Raw genomic sequence first — 19,668 nt, forward strand, 5'->3', positions numbered from 1 at the left:
CCACTGCACACAGTTTAGGAAAACACTGGTATAAGTGCATCCTGACCCTTAAATCCAATTCTGGAAATAATTCCACTAACGCTATGTCTATCACAGACATGCCTTTATTTCCGCTAATTACAGGCAACCATTACCAGAGACTACTGCATTGTTCCACCTGTTGGAGACCTCAATAATTACACAGTATTGGGGGTGTGGCTTTGATGTACGTGGTGTGGGATTCAAGTCCTGCAGTTCCCCTACCCAATGATCCTGAACTGTAATCTTATGGTGACCCTGAGAATCCTGTTTATCTGTACCTGAGGTACTTCTGCTGTTCTGAGGGTATTTATTGCTGAGCTCTGACCTGGGTGTCCATGATCCACCATTTTGCACTGTAGTTAGGGTTACCAACTCATCCCTTTAATCCGGGACACATTAATTACACAGGTTCTGTGGCAGTTTAAAACCAGGTGAAATGGAGTCTGGAGGTGTGGCAGTTTAAAACCAGGTGAAAGCCAGCCACAGAACCTGTGTAATTAATATGTGTCCCGGATTAAAGGGATGAGTTGGTCACCCTAACTGTAGCATTCCATGCTTCCAGATGCTAAGTCATCATTAGACTCCTGTCTGTGGCCTCACTAGCATCAGGGCTGGGCAACACCGGCCCTCCAGATGTTGATGAACTACACATCCCAGCATGCCTTGCATCAGTTTCAGCATAGCCACATAGCAAAACTAATGCAAAGCATCCTGGGATGTGTAGTTCATTAACATCTGGAGGGCCGGTGTTGCCCAGCCCTGCACTAGCTGGTGGTGCTTTTTCTAACACCCAGCAGTTCCTGGCTCTGGATTACTTAGCTGCCTCGCTCCTTCCTGCTGACTGGTTCTATGGTGCTGAATTTGCTATACTCTCCAGACCGCCGCCATCTTTGAAACCTCCAGTTGAATCCTGTGTTGCTGAAGCTGCTCACTCGTACTACAATCTGAATTGTTAAAACAAAAACTAGTGATTGCAATTTCAATTCCGATATTATCATGTAAATATAATCTTCCAGATAAAGACACTAAAAATCAATATTCTAGGTGACGTTTCTTAAGGTGGTCCAAAAGATCAGAAAACAAACATTATGCTACTTCACCACCACCTAGTGGACATTGTAAATTATTTCATCTAATAAGGAAACTACTTGTACAAAATACTTTTACATCCAGTTTTTGATAAACACACATACATACTTTTCAGGGCTTGTTCAAGTATTGTGTTCTCACAAGTAGTTCCAAATAAGTGGTCATGAAATAACCTTATATGAAAATTAATGTAACCATAGAGAGAACTAAGGCAGATGTACTAAGCCTGGTAAAGTAATAAAGTGGAAGGTGAGAATGCACCAGCCAATCACTTTAAAAAATGACAGTTAGGAGTTGATTGGCTTGTGCGTTATCACCTTCCACTTTAATACAACTTGATCACTTTTACCAGGCTTAATACATCTGCCCCATTGTGCCTTCTCTATATAATCAGTTGAAGAGTGTGTGTGTCGCATCGTGGAGAGAACGTGGCACTCAGAGCCACCATATTCAGCAACAAGTGGCTCATGAACCCGGTGGTGTGCAACTCAAAGACGTTTTTTGTGAAATTTCACAAAGGAATTTAAAAAACACCAAGGTTCAATTTGTCTTGATCGACGATCTGGGAAACAGATGATGAGGGAACACCAAATACAAAAAAAAAATGCATCATAGGTGCTAAATCTGAGGAGTGGATGTGGAATTCATTAACACACAAGCCATCAAGTTAGGAGCAATGTGTTTCAAACACCAACCCTGATTTCATTCACAGGGTTAATGCTCCCAACACTAGTTAGTGGCTGGGCAATAGGCTTGGGGTGTGGGGGTCTACACCATACTTGCTTACTTTTCTTTTTACTCCTCTCCGGGAGAATCCCGAAGATGAGACCAGATACTTAGATTTTCAGGAGCCTCCAAGCCATTCCAGGAGGGTAAGCAAGTATGGTCTACGCTAGGGACCTCTGGATTGTTGTACCCACTTGTGAAGCCTGTGATGTGCCTGTTGTAAAACCTGCTAAAGCTATGATCTAAACTGCCAATCTGTAAGAACCTGTATACCGTCTACCTGCTGAAAATAAAGAAACACGGCTTCTTTCTTATTCAGTGTATGTAATTCTTTCACGTTATGTATAGCACAGATTTTCTCTTTTACTTTTTAAATAATAAAAGTTAAATAATGTGGGTATGTACTGCAATCAGGAGATTACTGGACTCTTCAAGGAGTCAAGGAGATTGCTGCCATGTCAGGGTGTCTCCCTGATAATAAGGGAGATTGGGAAGTAATATACCAAAATATACACTAGTAGGTTAATTGGTTTCCAACAAAAATTAAACTCTAGAATGAATGTGTGTGTGTGTACACATGTGGTAGGGAATATAGATTGTAAGCTCCACTGGGGCAGGGACTCATGTGAATGTTCAAATATTCTCTGTAATGCGCTGCGGAATATGTGTGCGCTATATAAGAAACCGTTAATAAATAAATATACCTCCATCAGTAGAACAATAAAACCACTTACTGGTAAAGTGGAGTACACTCATCATCTCCTTTCCAAGTACAAATGCCCAGTGTTTTTAAATAAACAAATAGTCTCCCTGCACAGGAAAGGAGCAGCTGGGTACAGTGTGGGAGGAGGGAGAGGGGATACTTCATTAAGCAGCATGGGACTTGCTTCGATCTGGCAGGCAAGACTATTTCTGCTTTGATACCGATGCCACTGGGCCGCGCATTGGGATCGAATGAAGCAAATACTGTTCGATTCAGTGTAATATTTTATTAGATTTGGACTATATAGTCGAAAATGACACTAAAAACACAGCATTAGATAGACGTGATCACTTCTGTACACACGAATTGCATACAATATAAAATATATGCCTCCCTCCACTGTCAGGATAAAGGATGGGTAGTATTTAAGAGAATATCCTTATCTCTAGATGTTTGTGAATGTGATCTGCCTGGGGGGAGGGGGAGGGGATATCAATCCAGTGGATTAAAAAAACACTATAGAAATTCCAGAGCACGTATCTAGTGTATTTCAACACACATGTGCAAATTTCTTAAATATAGTGGTGTATTTTATATATTTGTGTTCTTTTGACACGGAACTTAAGAAAACCAAGATGCACACTTAGGAAAGCAAGCTACACACTATACAATTATTGGCCCCATTTACCAATAATTTGGTAATGATAATCGGCCTGTTTAATGTGAACTGTATAGACATGAGTGTTTTGGCCAAACGCTGATAAAACGGTTTGAAAAGTACCAAAACGCTCACATTCAATTATCAGATCGTTTAACCTTGACTTAAGATAATCAGCCAAAGATCCCAATATTGTGAGTTGTTTACAGACATTTTCAATCTAATCATATTTCCTATGGTCTATCCTGATTAGATCATCCACTTTGTAGACAAACATATGCAAATTCAGTAAGGTGTGACAGAAAATTGACAATGAAAAAGAAAAGAAAAAACGATATCGATCTCCTCTGGCCAAATTCACATTACACCTGCCACACTTTACACCAGTGGGACCTTGCTTAGACGCGTTTGCTATCCCATAGAGCACTGAGCACTTTTAGATAAATCGCCTGCCGTTGCTGGTGCTTAAACGCTGCAGCAATGGCAACTCGTTCACAACTGAACTCCCCCCCATTACACTGCACAAGTGCAGTTTATAACCTTGACTCAAGGTCTCCCTTGAATAAATGTTTCAGAACGGATTATATTCCAAAACCCTTTTATTTATTGGATGTTCCAACACAACAAATTATATTAGTATTTCTATATAATATAGCGTGAAGCATACATCTAGTACTGTATGATTGCAGACTTAAAAATAATTTGTGACATTTCATTTGAGTGTTCAATTTAAAAACATTTAAAAACAAAAACCAAACTGGAGAAACCATTGGCAAAAGTTTCCAGCACAAAAAGTCGGGAGTCGTTAGTGGATACACACTGTGCAAGGAGCCATTCTGTGACTTGTATGAATGCCTCTTTTTGAATGGCTACATCACGTTACCATAAATGGCTTCACTATGTGCATTCAAAGCTACACTGATGTCCTATCACTCAAGTGATGATCATGTGGTAAAATCTACACCTAACAGTATAACATTGGCTTTGTTTAAGAACAATACACGTTCTAAGCATACATATATACTGTATATTTAAAAAAAATTAAAACATTTTGTGAAAGTAGTAAAACGTATGTGTTATAGGACCGAAAAGAAAGGTCACTTGTGAGACACAGTGAAGCTAGGCTTCTTGAGCATCTCAACTCCGAAAGGAATATGCCCAATTTGACAAACTGCAAATAGTAAAACTAATTACAGATACTAAAAAAAAAAAAAAAAAAAAAAAAAAAAAAATCGCCATAATCTTTCTGTTAAAGAAAAATACATCCTGCAATTTGACAGCTGCAGTAGGTTATGAACAGCAGAGATTCTGTAACCATTGAAATAATTCATGAGACAATTTGGCTTCCATTGTAGATGCTACTATGAAATATTAGTTGTTCACGCTATCCAGCAAGTTTCTTGGTCTGACAGGAAGTTTCAGGCCAAAGTCATGTTTCAACAGTCCGGAGTTATTCTGGAAAGCAAGAGCATCTAGCATAGCGATCAGAAGTCAACAAAAATATTTTTGAGCAAATGTACTCCACACTATCCAGAAAGCAGCCGAGACTCATAACCATAGACAATAAAAAGAAACTACACGGTTCCGGATGAGCTAAACACGACTAAAGGGTTTATGTATCAAGCATTGAAAAGAGTGAAGTAGACCAGTGTAAAAATTACCCATAACAACAAGCTTCTATCATTTTGTAGAATGTCCTTTAGATCAATGATCACAAATATCCTGTGCTGTACAGCAATTGACCATTTGCTTGGAAATGTAACATGAACCAAATCCAAAGCAGACACATTGTGGGGAACTAAAAAAGTTTCAGTCCACCCTGATTGGAATTGGCAGTTTTAAGTATCTGGAGAGCCAAGTTACCTTCATTACCTCAGAATAATCCTAGACACCATGGGCCAGATTCTCTAAACTTCAAAAGTGATAAAATGGAGAGTGATAAACAGCCAGCCAATCAGCTCCTGTCTGACATTTTTCAAACACAGTCTGTGACATGGCAGGTAGGAGCTGATTGGTTGGCTGCTTATCACTCTCCCTTTTATCACTTTTGAAGCTTAAAGAATCAGGCCCCCAGGATTGTTATGGGCAATGATACTGTGCCATATGTATCAAAGTATTTTGTAATACTGTGCAACTATGACCATTGTGCGTCAGTTTTGCATTGCATTTGGTTTCCATCTGAAGAAATATAAAGTTTCTATTGCATCAGTGGGAATGTATAAGTCAGGTATGTGTAGAAAATGCTTGGTTAATACCATTTGATTCCATACACAAATGTTGGCAGTGGAATACAATAAAATAAAATGTGTACACTCTTCATATCCAAATTTAGAAAGCTGAAAAAAAGAAGCCTGGAATAAATACTATGAAGCTATTCTGTAATAAGAGTGTAAATATAACAATTTCTAAAACAAGTAAAAATACCATTTAGAAAATAAAAATCACGAGAGCAATGTACTAAGAACACAATCAGCACTCTGGTAAGGAAAATACAATGCTCAGCTTGTTACGGACATTCCTCTATCTGTAGATGAGGAATGGACCAAAGGGTAAGAAGTAAATGATGGTCAGTACAATATCTGTCCTCTGTATCGTGAAACCAGCATGTCCTGTTTGCAGACACAGGCCGGGTGCTGCATATTTTCCCGTTCCATACTGCTGAATGTTCAAAATCCAGAAATGTGATTGTAAGAACCATGAGTATGTGCGTGGATCCAAAAATAAAACAAACACAGTGATTAAAAAGGCAATATATCAGGATAGCAACTTGTGCACAAATGTTTTACTGGCAGGTCTATTGCACGTTTTGTGAAATCAAAAAGGTTTCCAGGAAAAAAAAAAAAATAGGTCATGATGACATTGAAGTCCGAGATTACCAGTGTAGTGTCTGTACTAGTATGAACGATATTGCTGGTGATGAAAGGCACATTATGCGGATGTCCCTTTCATCCAGTAGGTAAGGCAGTGGTGAAGAATGGCAGTGTCTATTGTTTAGCTGAAGTCAAGAGGAAGAATTTTGAGGAACTTGAGGATGTCATCTACAGTAGGTCCATTGAGAAACAAAATGAAGATACGATTCCTCACATTTCGTCTTTGTTTCCTCTCTACTAAATGGTATATTCCTGATAATCTAGAAAGAAATAAAAGACTCCGTGTCTGACAAATACATCTACATAACTCCGTCTGCTGTGGCCCGTGCGTGTGGGAAGGGCTCCTGGTTGGAGCAGGCCTCCAGATCCTCTGATATGAATGAGTGGTGCAGAGCCTGCGATGCAGATATGCGTCTCAGGGGATTAAAGGCCAGCATTTTCTAGAGAGAAAGAAGAATAAGACCTGGTCAATATTTGCTTTTCCATGAGATTTCCAGCAAACAGCTCCCCCCTCCCCACCACCACACACAACTGGAACAGTTACGTAGTAAATCTGTTGGCAGAGTAAACTAGTTAAGGTTATAACAATTCGGCCTTTTTCAAGAGTAGATCACTACATTAAAGAGAATGTGCACCAATACAAGCTTCCGTGGTTTTTTAATTTTGCAGCAGCCATCTACTGATATATTTTTTACAATATGTTCGATACGGTGCTAGGCTATGTACTACCCAATGACAGGTTTATCAGGGTTCTAGGCAGGAAAGCAGCACTATTTTTCCTGCACACCTCTATGGGATGTGAAAAAAAAAAAAAAACAAGCAATGCTGCCAACGAAAATGTTAAGTGGTTATAGTATAAATGTTGGACAGTAAATAGGTTGACATCCACAAGGTAAACAGACAAAAGGCTGACACAAGCAGAAGGTCGACATGCCTTTGCATGTTTTTTTTGCGTTAATTTATATATTCCGTCACGTGGACTCCAAATTAGTGTACCACGTCCGCTCGCCATGGCTTTATTTCGCACAGTGTGCTAATTAGCCAGCAAATCCTGCAGCTAATTAATTATGATTGCATGAAATGATTTGTTCACTAGCAAAGCATTTTTTGTTTTAAATTGGCACATAGAGAAAAGGAGCTGAGAAACACGAGACGCACCGGCTAATTATGTCACAACAATGCACTGACAGCGCAAATTTGTTGTAAGTAGTGGAGTGGTATTGTAAAATCAATTGGTTACAATCAGTGGCGGCTCCAGCGGAGGGGATGTAGAAAAAAATGGGTGCCACACCCACTGCCATTGAGTCCGTTTGGAATGGCAGTTGGTGTGGCTTCCCTTTCTGAAATTGATCATGGATTGTTATCATGGGTTAATGCTTTAGGAATTACAGATAGGAGCTGAATGGTTGGTAGATAAAGTGGAGAGCGATAAACTCTTTTCAAGGTTTAGAACATCTGGCCCCACTAATACCCCTTTTAGACCAAAACGCCGGGTCGCACCCGGCTTTTTGGACCCTGGTTGAAGCCGGGTGCGACCCGGCGTTTAGGGGCATTTACACCGGACGGGCTTAAACGCCCGCACCCCCCTCCCCGGCGCTTGAAGATGACAGCGCAATGTCATATTCAAGCGCCGATCGACGCCGCCATACCCGAAACGCTGCTGGGGGCAGCCCAGCACTAAGGTAAGCTGCTAGGACCTGGGTAGAAGTCCCGTGTAAAGGGACACGGCGTTAGGGATTTACACCGCCGAAGATCCGGGTCTGACCCGCCGCTGACCCGGATTTTTCGGCGGTGTAAAAGGGGTATAAGTTTACGTCTTTGTGGTACAGTTGCAGACAGGGAATCCCAGTTTTAAAGCAGGTGTAAAGGTGGCCATGCATCAGAAAGACATTCCACCCAATCATACAATCTCAATGGATTGTATGCAGATTGTGTGCACACAATCATACAATGCCGGCCCCGGGAAATTGGAGGATTGGTCCTCTGATCTGACGTGCTGCACATCAGATCAGTTGGGATTGGGAGCAGATTGCATGTGCTTTTAAGCACATGCAATTTGTCTTTAGATGGCTCATACAACCAGAGTCATGTGACACTCCCTCCCTGACTAGCAGAGAAGAGAGGTGCAGCTTCCGGGCCGCCCGTGGCAGTGAAGATGCTTTCCAGTGGCAGATGGGCGGGCGGCTGAAGAGAGCGGTGGACGTCCTTTTGTACAATTCTGTCACTACTCTGAAAACGGTTTTCAGAATATTGCTGCATTCAGGCTATTTAATAATGGCATAAAACAGCAGATGTGAGCAGATTAGTAGTTGTGGCAACCTGTAAATTAAAAAAAATATATATTGATTTTTGGTACCTCTATCCTTTTGATCCTTGTGGGCCAGCCCCCTATTTAAATGAAGCTTCAATCATACAATCATGCAGCAGATGGATTGTATGACAGATTGTGAGTATACTGTGTGTCCAAAAACCACCAAGGACTGCCGGGGAGTTGAAAGGAAATTGGACACAAATCACAATTGTAGACCGGTCTTTCAGATGTACAGTATGGCCGCCTTTAGACCGGTCTGTCTGATGTATGGGGGACTTTAGTCTACAGTTTTAAATTTGCAGACAAGACATTATCAGAGGACTCAACCTGTAGTTTTTTTTTTACACAACAGTGTATCTGGTAATATTATGAAATTAGTGTTTTCATTACAAATTTTAAGATTTGAAAATAAATGTACATTTCAGATCCATTTTTCTCTACCAAAAGCATCCATTTTATCTGCTTATAATGTAAACTGCAGTTCGTATGATCACATTAAAAATATTTGTATGTCCTTCCTTTCCCTTCTATCACACTATATAATATTGGACATCAATGCCTACCAGCAGAAGCTGGGCACCCGTGGCATCAATTTCAGGGATATATTTCTCCACTGGCTGTTGGCTCCTTGGTGAAAAGGCTGAACGTGGCAATGTGACATCCTCTGGCCATTCATCATCAGATGGGAGTCCAATCATACTGGAGAGAAGGGACACAATAAGATGCAGTTATAGCACAAACGAGCTCTCCTGTTTTACATGTAAGTTCCCCAGTACATCCCACAGTGTAGTTATAAGCCTTGCTCCCTTCTCACTCCTAACTTCTATGCTACAGTATGCTGGGGGGTTAGCTTTAAGCACTATGGGTGGACTAAGGGCTTGGGTTGGGGAAGGTTAAGGTTAGGTACTTGGAAGGTGGGGTTAGGGTCAGGCTGCGGGGTGGGGGGGAGTTAGGTTTAAGCAGCTGGGTTAGGCTGCAAGCAGGGGAGTAGGGGGGGAAAGGGTTAGGGAATTTACAGAGCCCCTGTCGGGATCCTCCGCCCCGGGAAGCCAGTGTCTGTCTTTTGACTGCTGGCATCCCCACTGCCAGGAACACAATGTACATGTTTTTAAGGGCCTGCCTAGTTCCTACCCCAAATAATGATCCCATTGTATGGACATTGGAATCTTCTATGTCTTATCTTGAGTTAATCTTTTCTCAATAATTTCTATTACTTACATGGATAGCCCACCTTGGTAGACTTTTGTTGTCATAATTAGTTAAATGGTAAATAGTATGGGGTCTGTGCTACAGATACAATCATCTACCTAGCTTATTTAGTGAACAGTTATTGTTATTACTAGATTTAATTTGAGTCGCCACAAGTGGCTTTCAGCCCCTGTATGCAATAGATCACTTAGTACAGTACAAGAATCCCTCTTCATCAGAGTTACTTCTCGAACTAAAAAATTAATCTATGAGCTAATATTTCTGACTCCCCCACAAATGGAAGGGGCGCCCACATTGTTTTGCATACAAAATCCACATCTAGCACATAAAATATTCTCTTTTCCTGTTGTTCAATAGATCTTACTCAAAAATCTTGCAGAGCTGGTCAGCTTCGGAATTTCCACAGAAGAGAGGTCTAAAAAAAACCACAACAGAATGTCACATGGAGCAAACCAGTTACCGGCATTTGAACAAGACAAAAATCATTACAAAGAGATCTATAACTTTTCACAAGTGTGTGCTACACACACACCTATTACAAAAGGTATTTGTAACATACTTGCACCTCAGGCCTGTCCCCTCACATTCTGGATCACTCATATGTAGATGATTTGGCTGTTCCTCATAGAAATATATACCATTGCTAAGACAGCAGTTTTCAGTATCCACCACATATGGCAGTAGTTTCCAAACGTAGTCCTCAAGGACCCACAATAGTTGAGGTTTTCCAGGAAACGTGGTTTTTAAAATGTGACCATTTGTGATACACATTGTTCCTGCCAGGTAACTTTACTTACTCAACTATGGACTATCTTGTATTTTATTTATTGATGTTTTGTACTGGATGGATGCTAAATTGAATTTTGTCACCCTATTTGGGGTGATGACAATAAAGAGGTATCTAAAATCTAAATCTAAATCTAAAGTCTGGAGATCAACTGCAGGTTGTAAATAAATGTTCACTCCAGTTACCAAGTCAAGAATACTAAGTGCAGCAAGAAGGTCACAAGTGAAACTTATCACCGATAAAGTGATCAGAAAAACTGAGCATGGAGCAAAATTAAACTTCACTAAGGTTATGTAACTTATGTATTATTTATAAACACACAGGAGTTGTTAATGGACACGATTGTGTCCATTCACACGAGGCGGCCACATGTGAATGTGGCCATCCCCACCATTGTAAACTGCTGTGTGCGGCACGGCTTCCTGGCCGTGTGGGGTTTCGCCGCCCGGCAGGAGCCGGAGCGTGTGAAATAGCCCTTAATGTCATGTGGTTTGAAAGCAACAAAAAGGAATCACCACCCCAACTGTCATACAGCGATTCCTGGCCTGATCCAGGCTAGCGCCTACTGTAAGGATCCGGCTTTGATCCTACTGTAAGGGTCAGCTTTGCATCAAAATAGAGTGCCAGATCTAAAGCTCTAGAGTGGAGCTAGAAAGTCAATACGTCCACATCAAAAGGTCGTCATGCACAACATAAATAGGTAAGCCTGGGTTTTTTACATTTTTTGGGAGTCAATTTCGACACCTGGACCCCCTGTTATTGTAGTGGGTACCCCTACATGGCCCGCCCCGCTTCTGGCCGGATGCCTCGCTCTGCTACCGCTGCTCTCTGCAGGATTTGTAAAGCATGAAAGAGTACCCAAAAATCAGACAAATCATGAAACACTCATGTCGACCATTTTCATGTCAATATTTTGCTTTTGTCGACACCGTGCATGCCGACCCATTGACTGTCTATGTATACACTGTAGAACCATAAACCAGCATCTATATAGATGTCAGCCTTCCTACACAGCCGCCGAATACATCAGAGAACAGCCTGACTAGCTGCGCTGTTGCACTCATTTCCTAAAAATAGCTTTGGGAAGAATCCAATTTGACCCCCTAGAATAAATCCACAGCATAAACCTCTTCCGATATGCTGTTAAAAGAAAATTGCTATAATATACCTGTAAAATATAAAAATATATGGCTTGCCTACACAGACAAACTGAGGGGAAAGAATTCCCAATGAAACACATTAAATTTGCTTTTGAAAGATGATGTTGTGCATCAGCAGTTTGCAGATGACTAATACATTTAACTAAAATGCCAAATACCCAAAAGCTGAAAAACTGCTGAGCAGCCAAGTGCCGGGGAACAGTCCGTGTACTCACTTCCGCCTGAACATCTCTGCAAAGATGCATCCTACACTCCACATGTCCACTGGTGTGGCATACGTAGACTGAAGCAACACTTCAGGGGCTCTATACCACAACGTCACCACCTGCAAAACACAATCCAAACAAGCATGAGACACTGCATTACACATAATTGTTAATTTGGGATCACTCACCCCAGTTGACCTTCCTCCCTATTTTAGATCTAATGGGGTGCCTACACATACAGCGATTGAGGGACATTTTCCAAGCGATCTGACTTAATGTATGTAGATTGCAGGGACCATAGCGATAGCAACAATGTTCCCTCTAATTTTACAAAGGCTGTGTGCGGCAAAAGATTTTGGCTGTGCAACTTTGGAAGGAATTTAAAAATTTTGTGTGGCACTTATATATTATAACTGGAAAATCACGTTCAGCGTTTGTGTTAACTTTACTTCAAAATGATATGAAATATTCAAACATTCAAAACACAGCACACAATGTAGTTAATGGGTGAAACACACATTAATTGAGTCCACAACTGCAAAAAGGGATCACTGCTGCTTTGTGCGCTCTGTTGTTATGTCTGTGCGCACGCTCGTCGAGTTGTGTGCGCGCGCACAGCTTAGAGGGAACACTGGATAGCAATGCACGGCCCCACCCGTCGCTAAAACCAGGTGATTGAAAACCAGCTTGCTGGTTCTTAATAGTCATTGTCAGTGTTCTCTCACCATAGGACACTGGCGCTGACAGATCGCCACACACATCTTCCCGTGTGTAGGCCCCATAAACTTGTTCTACAACCGGAGCTTGCCCTTTGGGTTACTTTGAGCCCCCCTGCCCCTCTTTGCCTCTCTATCATTTATATTTTTATGGTTTGTCTTTTCTCGTCTATGTTAAAGGTGGATTGGTGTGTAATACTATATGTTGTAGACTGCTTCCCAATTGTAGGGAATCTGGCTAGCCGTACACAGTGACATACTCCAATATGTGCTGCAACAATGTCAATGGGTGGGATCTCTAATAATCCCAGCCGCACATCGCCGGCACTCGCATTGTTAATAATCGCATATGCAGTAACATATGCGGTTATTAACGCAAAGGCGATGGCCGGCGATGTGCGGCCGGGTCCCCCCTCCCTCCCTGAAGCCTCAGTTGGCTGTGAGAGGGCTCCTCTTCCTCCTCCCTGCACCCAGAAGCGGTGCAGGCAGGAGGAGATCACTGGTCCGGGCAGCACAGCAGGAGGTTGCCCGGACACAGGTTTGGGGGGTGCGGCGCGGGGGGAAACGCGAAGGGAAGCCCATAGGCTTCCATGGGGTTACGCCATATAAAACTGGCGTAACCCCCCGCAGTGAAGCCCCGGCAGTGGGGCTTTGCTGCATATGAAAATGCGGTAAAAACCCAGAGAACTGGGTTTTTACGGCATTTTGTGTTTGGTGAATCTCGCCCAGTGTGTGGTAAATCATTAGCAATGAAAATACATTGGGACTAATTTCCCAAACTACTTCGGCAAGCAATAGATGTTCGCTATCATAACCTATATTACATTATTGTCTTACTTTCCCCGTAGTAGGATCCCTCGCACCGCTCTTCATCAACCTATACCTCGCAGCACATTAGGCAGATCCCTGGCAGTAAAGTGATGCTGTTCGCTATTACACTACTATTTACTCTTCACCTGGACAGGCTCATGTTTAACAGAGGAACGTCTACAATAATGATGCATAGGACCCACAGAAATGTATGGATAATCTTAGAGGTGTGAAAAAGGACCAGATATTTCATACCAAAAATATAAACTGAATATTGATATTACAAGTATTGGTTTGTTTTTACTCTACAGCGTTCGCTCGTTTTATTGTATTTTGAGGTTTGACAAGTCTATCTGGTCGTTCGCGAATCACGACACCGGGTGCACTTTACGGCGGATGGAATTCACCTAAAAGCTCTCACACCTCCATAGGGTTGCAAGCAATATTAAGCGAATTCGGCTCAGCGAAGGGTGCGACATCAGCTTAAATCAAGTGCCGTTGCCAAAGTTTAAACACATTGGAACGGCACCTCGTACCCTTCGAGGAAATTGGATTTTTACAGAGCAGTAACAATTATAGGGAAAAATCCTATCAAATTTATATACAAAATAAAAAAAGTAGGAAAGAGATAGGTCACTGCTGGCTGTCACATACATACTCCATGAGCATTAGCATTTATGTAATCTAGCTGGAAGAACACTGGTCAGGACACGTTAGAGAAACTTCCCTTTTCTAAAAATATGACTCTGCTCTGAAGACACCGGCACTCCCAATGCTGGGAATTTGAAAATCTCTCTTTGAAAAGGTGCCTGACACATGCGCTATTCTGCATCAAGCAAAATATGTACAGTAATCCTGTTCTTTGAAATGTACATTGAGCCAGGCAATGATGTCACATTACACAATACTGTACAATAGATGCTCTGTAATACATAGCACTCAGGCCTAGGTTTACTCGCACAGAATAATAAATTCAGTGACTTCCTCTGGATTCTGGCAAATGCAGTTCCAAAACAATTATTCAACTCAAAATTTTAATCATTTGGAATACACAGTATGGGGATGTATTAAATCCGGGATTCTGACTGTCGGAACGTCTGACAGTCAGCCTTGAATCTTGAAAAGAGAGGTCAAGGGAGTTGGTAGGGAAGGAACAATGATGACACAGGACTATCACTTACATAATGAATGTAGGGTACATACAGTATGTAAATGCTAACAAGATTTGGAGAAATGTTTTTGTTTTCTAGATTACATTTAAAATGTTTTAATGTAATACACATAATAAGGTTAAGTAACTAAAATTATAATGAATTCAGAGGTCATTTTAGTACATAAGGGTTTGGCAAAATGAATTGTGCATGCTTTCAGAAGTGTTGAAAAGATCAGACTCTAGTTACTGATACTGGGTTTGCTGCCTGATCCTTTCAATATTATTTATTTATTAAGTTTCTTATATAGCGCACAAATATTCCGCAGCGCTGTGGATAGGTGGCTATGCACTGGAGGAAGACCTATTATTGTAATCAATTCAGGTACAAATAAGCGGATGAAAACGGCTGTTTGCAATTCACAAGCTGACACGGAACCCGCCTTCATTCAGGAAAAACACTAATTTTTGTGTATGTGCTTAAGCAAAACGATACTTTTAATCAAAAAATGTACAGAGTTGTTTGTGCCTTATTACAGATGGTTTGTGGGTTTATTGAGGACCATAATGAAATTGTTGCACATAAAATAAATGGCAGATACATGAGCGCAAGTAGAGAATTGTAACGCAGGTCTAGTTACAATTGTGACTTTTAAAAAAAAGAAAACACAAACTGTGCCTGAAAAGTTGGAGGTATAAATGAGGCCATGTAATGTAAGTGGAGGGTGGATCCGCACAGACTATGGTTCATATCAAGTAATTATGTTAGACTAATTTGAAAGACCAATATTTGAAACTATTGACGAAAAATCTCCTAGTCATCAATTGGTGGTGCGCCCAAACATTCAGAGAATACAACTGAATAGAAGGGGATTGACTTGCAAAGACGCAGGTCACAAAAAAGCAAAATGTGCTTTTTGGGCGCACTCTTTGTATATGATTATGTAATGTAGTATTGATTCATTAAAACATAACTTTTATTAAGACTTTACCTAAAAGAAGGATGACTATCTAACTCTTCTTTGAAAAGAAAAATTCTCACTTGAAAGAGAAAAAGATTAAAATGTCCGCAAATGCCAGTTTTTGCTCTGCTATGAATGAGTCAGAGCATAAATTGGTCAGGCATGCAGTTAACGTTACTGATCATAGGCATTCCTTTTGTAACGCTGCCTATTTATTGAGGCGTTGTGTAACCGTGATTACTCACTCCCTCTGATTATTTTTCAGGGCAAGTGCTGACAATTTTATTGTGACTAATAGTGGAATATATGTCCTATTGTGGTCACTGTCAGGTTGCTCCTTATGTTCAACGCTTGTGGTTATGTATTGATGGTCTAATAGGTCTAAGTATTTGAACCATTAGTTTAATTATTCGCTGTGCAACGGACAATCAAAATAGCCATGTGGGAGTCTTGGCTCGCATTCATTAAAGGAATCTCACACACAGATGGAAATATTCCCCTGCAGTAGGTTTCTCCTTGGCATCATGTCATGACCAACCATGCGTGTACCATACCAGGTGTTCACCAGGGACTTGGCCTCTGATTACTTGTCTGGCCCCCTATATATTCTATTGTTATATAGAAGTATTTAGGGGTATACAGGTACACTGTGTGTTGTAGTCACCGTTATACGATGTCAGGTTGACTGCTGTGGGGAAAAAATAGAACACTTCTGCTGTCGGGTCAGATATATGTCATCCCTGATGCGTACATTACATAATCATATACAAAGAGTGCGCCCAAAAAGCACATTTTGCTTTTTTGTGACCTGCGTCTTTGCAAGTCAATCCCCTTCTATAAATGAGGCCATGTCAGCTCTAGAACCATAGCCATTAGAGGCATCCATGCGTTTCACCTACGATCCATAAAATCAGCTGAGAATGTCTTTCTGTACCTAGCCTTCACAACCAATGCAGAATGCCTGTAAATAAAACAGTAGCTGGGTATAAAACAAGAAACATTGAGCTCAGCAACAGCTAAGGTTGCAAATCCCATCCTACATGGCCAGGTTTTCTTGTTATTCCAACAGATTTTGTTAACAAAATACAGGTTTCTGTAAAATAAAACCCCAAAGTCCTTGCAGATGTTTCCTTTGTCCTGCACCTGTATATCAGTACTACACTTGTTCTCCATTAGGTTTACAATGGCTACTTACCACAGGGGTGAGAGCCATCTGGCAGCTGTATATTCGTGCCAGGCCAAAATCTGCTAGTTTCACCTGTCCACAGCTGGTCACCAGGATATTTTCTGGCTTTAGGTCACGATGCACAATGCAGTTCAAATGAAGGAATTCAAGTCCAGAGAGGAACTGTCTCATTAGGTCCTGGTATAGAATAAAATGAAGATAATTACTGAACCCAGCCAACAGAAAATGAGAGAACTTGCACTCTCTGGTCTTCCACTATCCACACCACTGAGACTAAATAACCTACATTATTGTGGTTTTGCATTAAATTCCATAACAGACATGCTTTAGCTTTTTTAATGCTGCCCCTTAGGTAGCCAGTGGGACTGTACCGCTTCTCAAGAAAATGCGTGAGCACTAATAAAAAAATTAAAGAGGCCGCTGGGATTATCCAGGTTTCAGCTAACCAAAGAAAAAACTTTCTGCAAATAGGCGCCCTGCATTAGCAGAGTTACACGAGAACTGGCGAACAACTCAAGCCTGTGATCTTATGGTGCATCGTGTATGAAGGATAGATGTATAAAGACAAATCTGTAGGTTATTTTCATACATTTTTGAAGGGTTTACTTCAGTTCCTAATCTGCCCATGAATCAACCTAATGTGATTTTTACCTTTTTAAATCTGTTGGTTTAAAAGTTGCCCATACACTGTACAATTATTGTATACAATATTGCATCGCATTGGTTTTGCAATGCAATGAGAGGAGATGTAGTACAAAAAGTATGTGCAGCATATGCACAGCTGCACTCATTATTCACAGACATTTTAAAAGATCAAAGGTGGAGCTGATTATTTCACATGTGATTCTGTGTGGAGATCTGGAATACATGCACTGTTAGGGGGTCCCTGAGGACCGAGGTTGGGAACCACTGCTTTAGAGCATCAAGTTTTACTTAATTTCCACCAAAATTTTACCTGGGTTATTACTGAATCAACCCAGGTTGAGGCTTGTTGGGAAAGGGTCACATAAAACTTAGCCAGGTTGCATCACCCATAAATCTGACTCGGTTAATGGTGCAGTATTAACAGCCAAACTGGGTCATACATGGCAGATGTATTAAGCCTTAAGGGCTATTTCACACGCTCCGGCTCCTGCCGGACGGCGAAATCCTGCATGGCGAAAAGCCGTGCCGCACACTGTAGTTAATAATGGACACAATTGTGTCTATTCACACGGGATGGCCACGGCCCGGCCGCAGCCGGATCCCACCACTGAAGGGGCGGCGGCCGGGCCCTTCATTGTAAACTACTGTGCGCGGCACGGCTTCCTGGCCGCGCAGGATTTCGCCGCCCGGCTGGAGCCGGAGCTTGGGAAATAGCCCTAACAAGAGATAATTGCAAGGTGATAAAGGAGAAAGCTATACCCCCTGAAATGGGAATAATTGCAAAGCTCAGATAAAGGAGATGGTACCTATATGAACTTCCACATAAAGAGACTGATTATATCTGCACAGGACTGGTAAATATTGCTCAGTTTACAGCCTCAATAGTTGAATTATTGCCTATTACCGCATAAATATAGCCAAACAAGCCTCAGAGCCAGCCTATTTTTAGGTTTTGCATATTTTATTGTGATATTTGGTCCATTTTTATTAAAAGAAGGATTTATTCTATTGATCGACTCACTATAATTTGTATATTGAGTGGAGCAGCGCCACCTGGTGGTGATAATATTTATCACCACATACCACTTCTTGTACACATGGAGGTACACATTCCCTCTGCCTCGGTGGCTGAAGCCTCACTCAATCAAATAAAGTTATCTGATCCCTCCAGTGGAACCAGCGCTACTGTGTGACTTGGTCACTCCCTCTTTTTTCTTGTTTACTACCAGGATATGTAGAGCATAAGGGCTATTTCACACGCTCTGGCTCCTGTCGGGCCGCGAAACCCTGCACGGCCAAATGCCGTGCCGCACACAGTAGTTATTAATGGACACTATTGTGTCCATACACAAGGGATGGCCACAGCCCGGTTGCAGCCGGATCCCACCACTGGAAGGGACAGCTGCCGGGCTGTGGCCATCCCCACCATTGTAAACTGCTGTGTGGCGCACGGCTTCCTGGCCGTGCGGGGTTTCGCCACCCGGCAGGAGCCGGAGCATGTGAAATACCCCTGAAGGTTACAATAAGATCCAGTAGTTACCAAGATGAAAAACTACCCTTGTAAAAAGTGCGCTGAAGTACACAGTAGTTTAACGAGCACTGAAAACGTGCAAACTGGTCAGAAAATGTACTGTATTTTCGAAGCTACAATTTACATATGTAATAAATATTACTGTGAATCATCACAGCTGCGAGAGAAACGCTGTTCAGTTGCAGCTGTCTGCTTCAGCTGCAGATGAGTCACATTCATTGTTCTAATTCAAACTCAATGAAGGGGAAAGAGACCGTTTTTCTGTTTAATAAATATACTCCAGAACTTCCAGGTCAACAAACCCAAGGAATTTTTATGGTAATTAAAAAAAAAAATATCAGAGATCATTCAAAGCATGCATCTACACACAGCAGCAGCATTACTAACACTGAGGGCATGCACACGTAAACATACACACTGCCAAAGCTACATTATAAAAACACACAAGGCATGTACAGTATGTATACAAACATACATACCAAGCACAATTAGAAACACACATAGTAGCATTGCAAACACATTCATGGCATGTAAACAAATACAAACAAGGCAGCATTATAAAATACACACAAGGCACATACAGAGTAGCATAGAAAATGTTGCCAGAGTCCTTATTTCAGATCTTCTTACTAAAAGGGCAGTATTCAATGAAAAAAATTCGCCGTGCATGGCGAGAGATTTTTTCTCTCGCCATGCACTCGCCCTGTTCCGGAGGGCTCGCTGCCACTCCTGCTCCCTCTATTCAATGTGGTTAAGACTCGCCGCCACTCGCGGCGAGTCTTAACCCCTGCAGCGGACGAGCATCCGCGGCAGGGAGTTGGCAGGGAGCCGTGGGACGGTGGCAGCCAGGGAGATTAAAGTCTCCCTGGCTGCCCCAGAACATATGTGGAGGGGAGGTGGGCTCCCTGGGACCCAGGCAGCACAAGCT

General features: G+C 41.7%; 1 protein-coding gene across 4 annotated transcripts in view; it reads right to left on the reverse strand.

The window, feature by feature from the left end:
- Positions 1–5,217: 5,217 nt before the first annotated feature.
- CDK4 (cyclin dependent kinase 4) overlaps positions 5,218–19,668 on the reverse strand; it is a 43,813-nt gene continuing 29,362 nt past the window's right edge. For all 4 annotated transcript variants that reach the window (XM_083169421.1, XM_083169422.1, XM_083169420.1 and 1 more), the window contains 5 exons: positions 16,574–16,741; positions 11,750–11,859; positions 9,952–10,002; positions 8,942–9,077; positions 5,218–6,507 (listed from right to left, as the gene is read on the reverse strand). In XM_083169421.1, the coding sequence (XP_083025547.1) occupies positions 6,367–6,507; positions 8,942–9,077; positions 9,952–10,002; positions 11,750–11,859; positions 16,574–16,741 (606 nt within the window). In that variant the 3' untranslated portion in view covers positions 5,218–6,366. The remainder of the gene's footprint in view (positions 6,508–8,941; positions 9,078–9,951; positions 10,003–11,749; positions 11,860–16,573; positions 16,742–19,668) is intronic.

This window comes from Crinia signifera, chromosome 2, assembly GCF_055691185.1.
Source record: "Crinia signifera chromosome 2, ASM5569118v1, whole genome shotgun sequence".
NCBI lineage: Eukaryota > Metazoa > Chordata > Amphibia > Anura > Myobatrachidae > Crinia > Crinia signifera.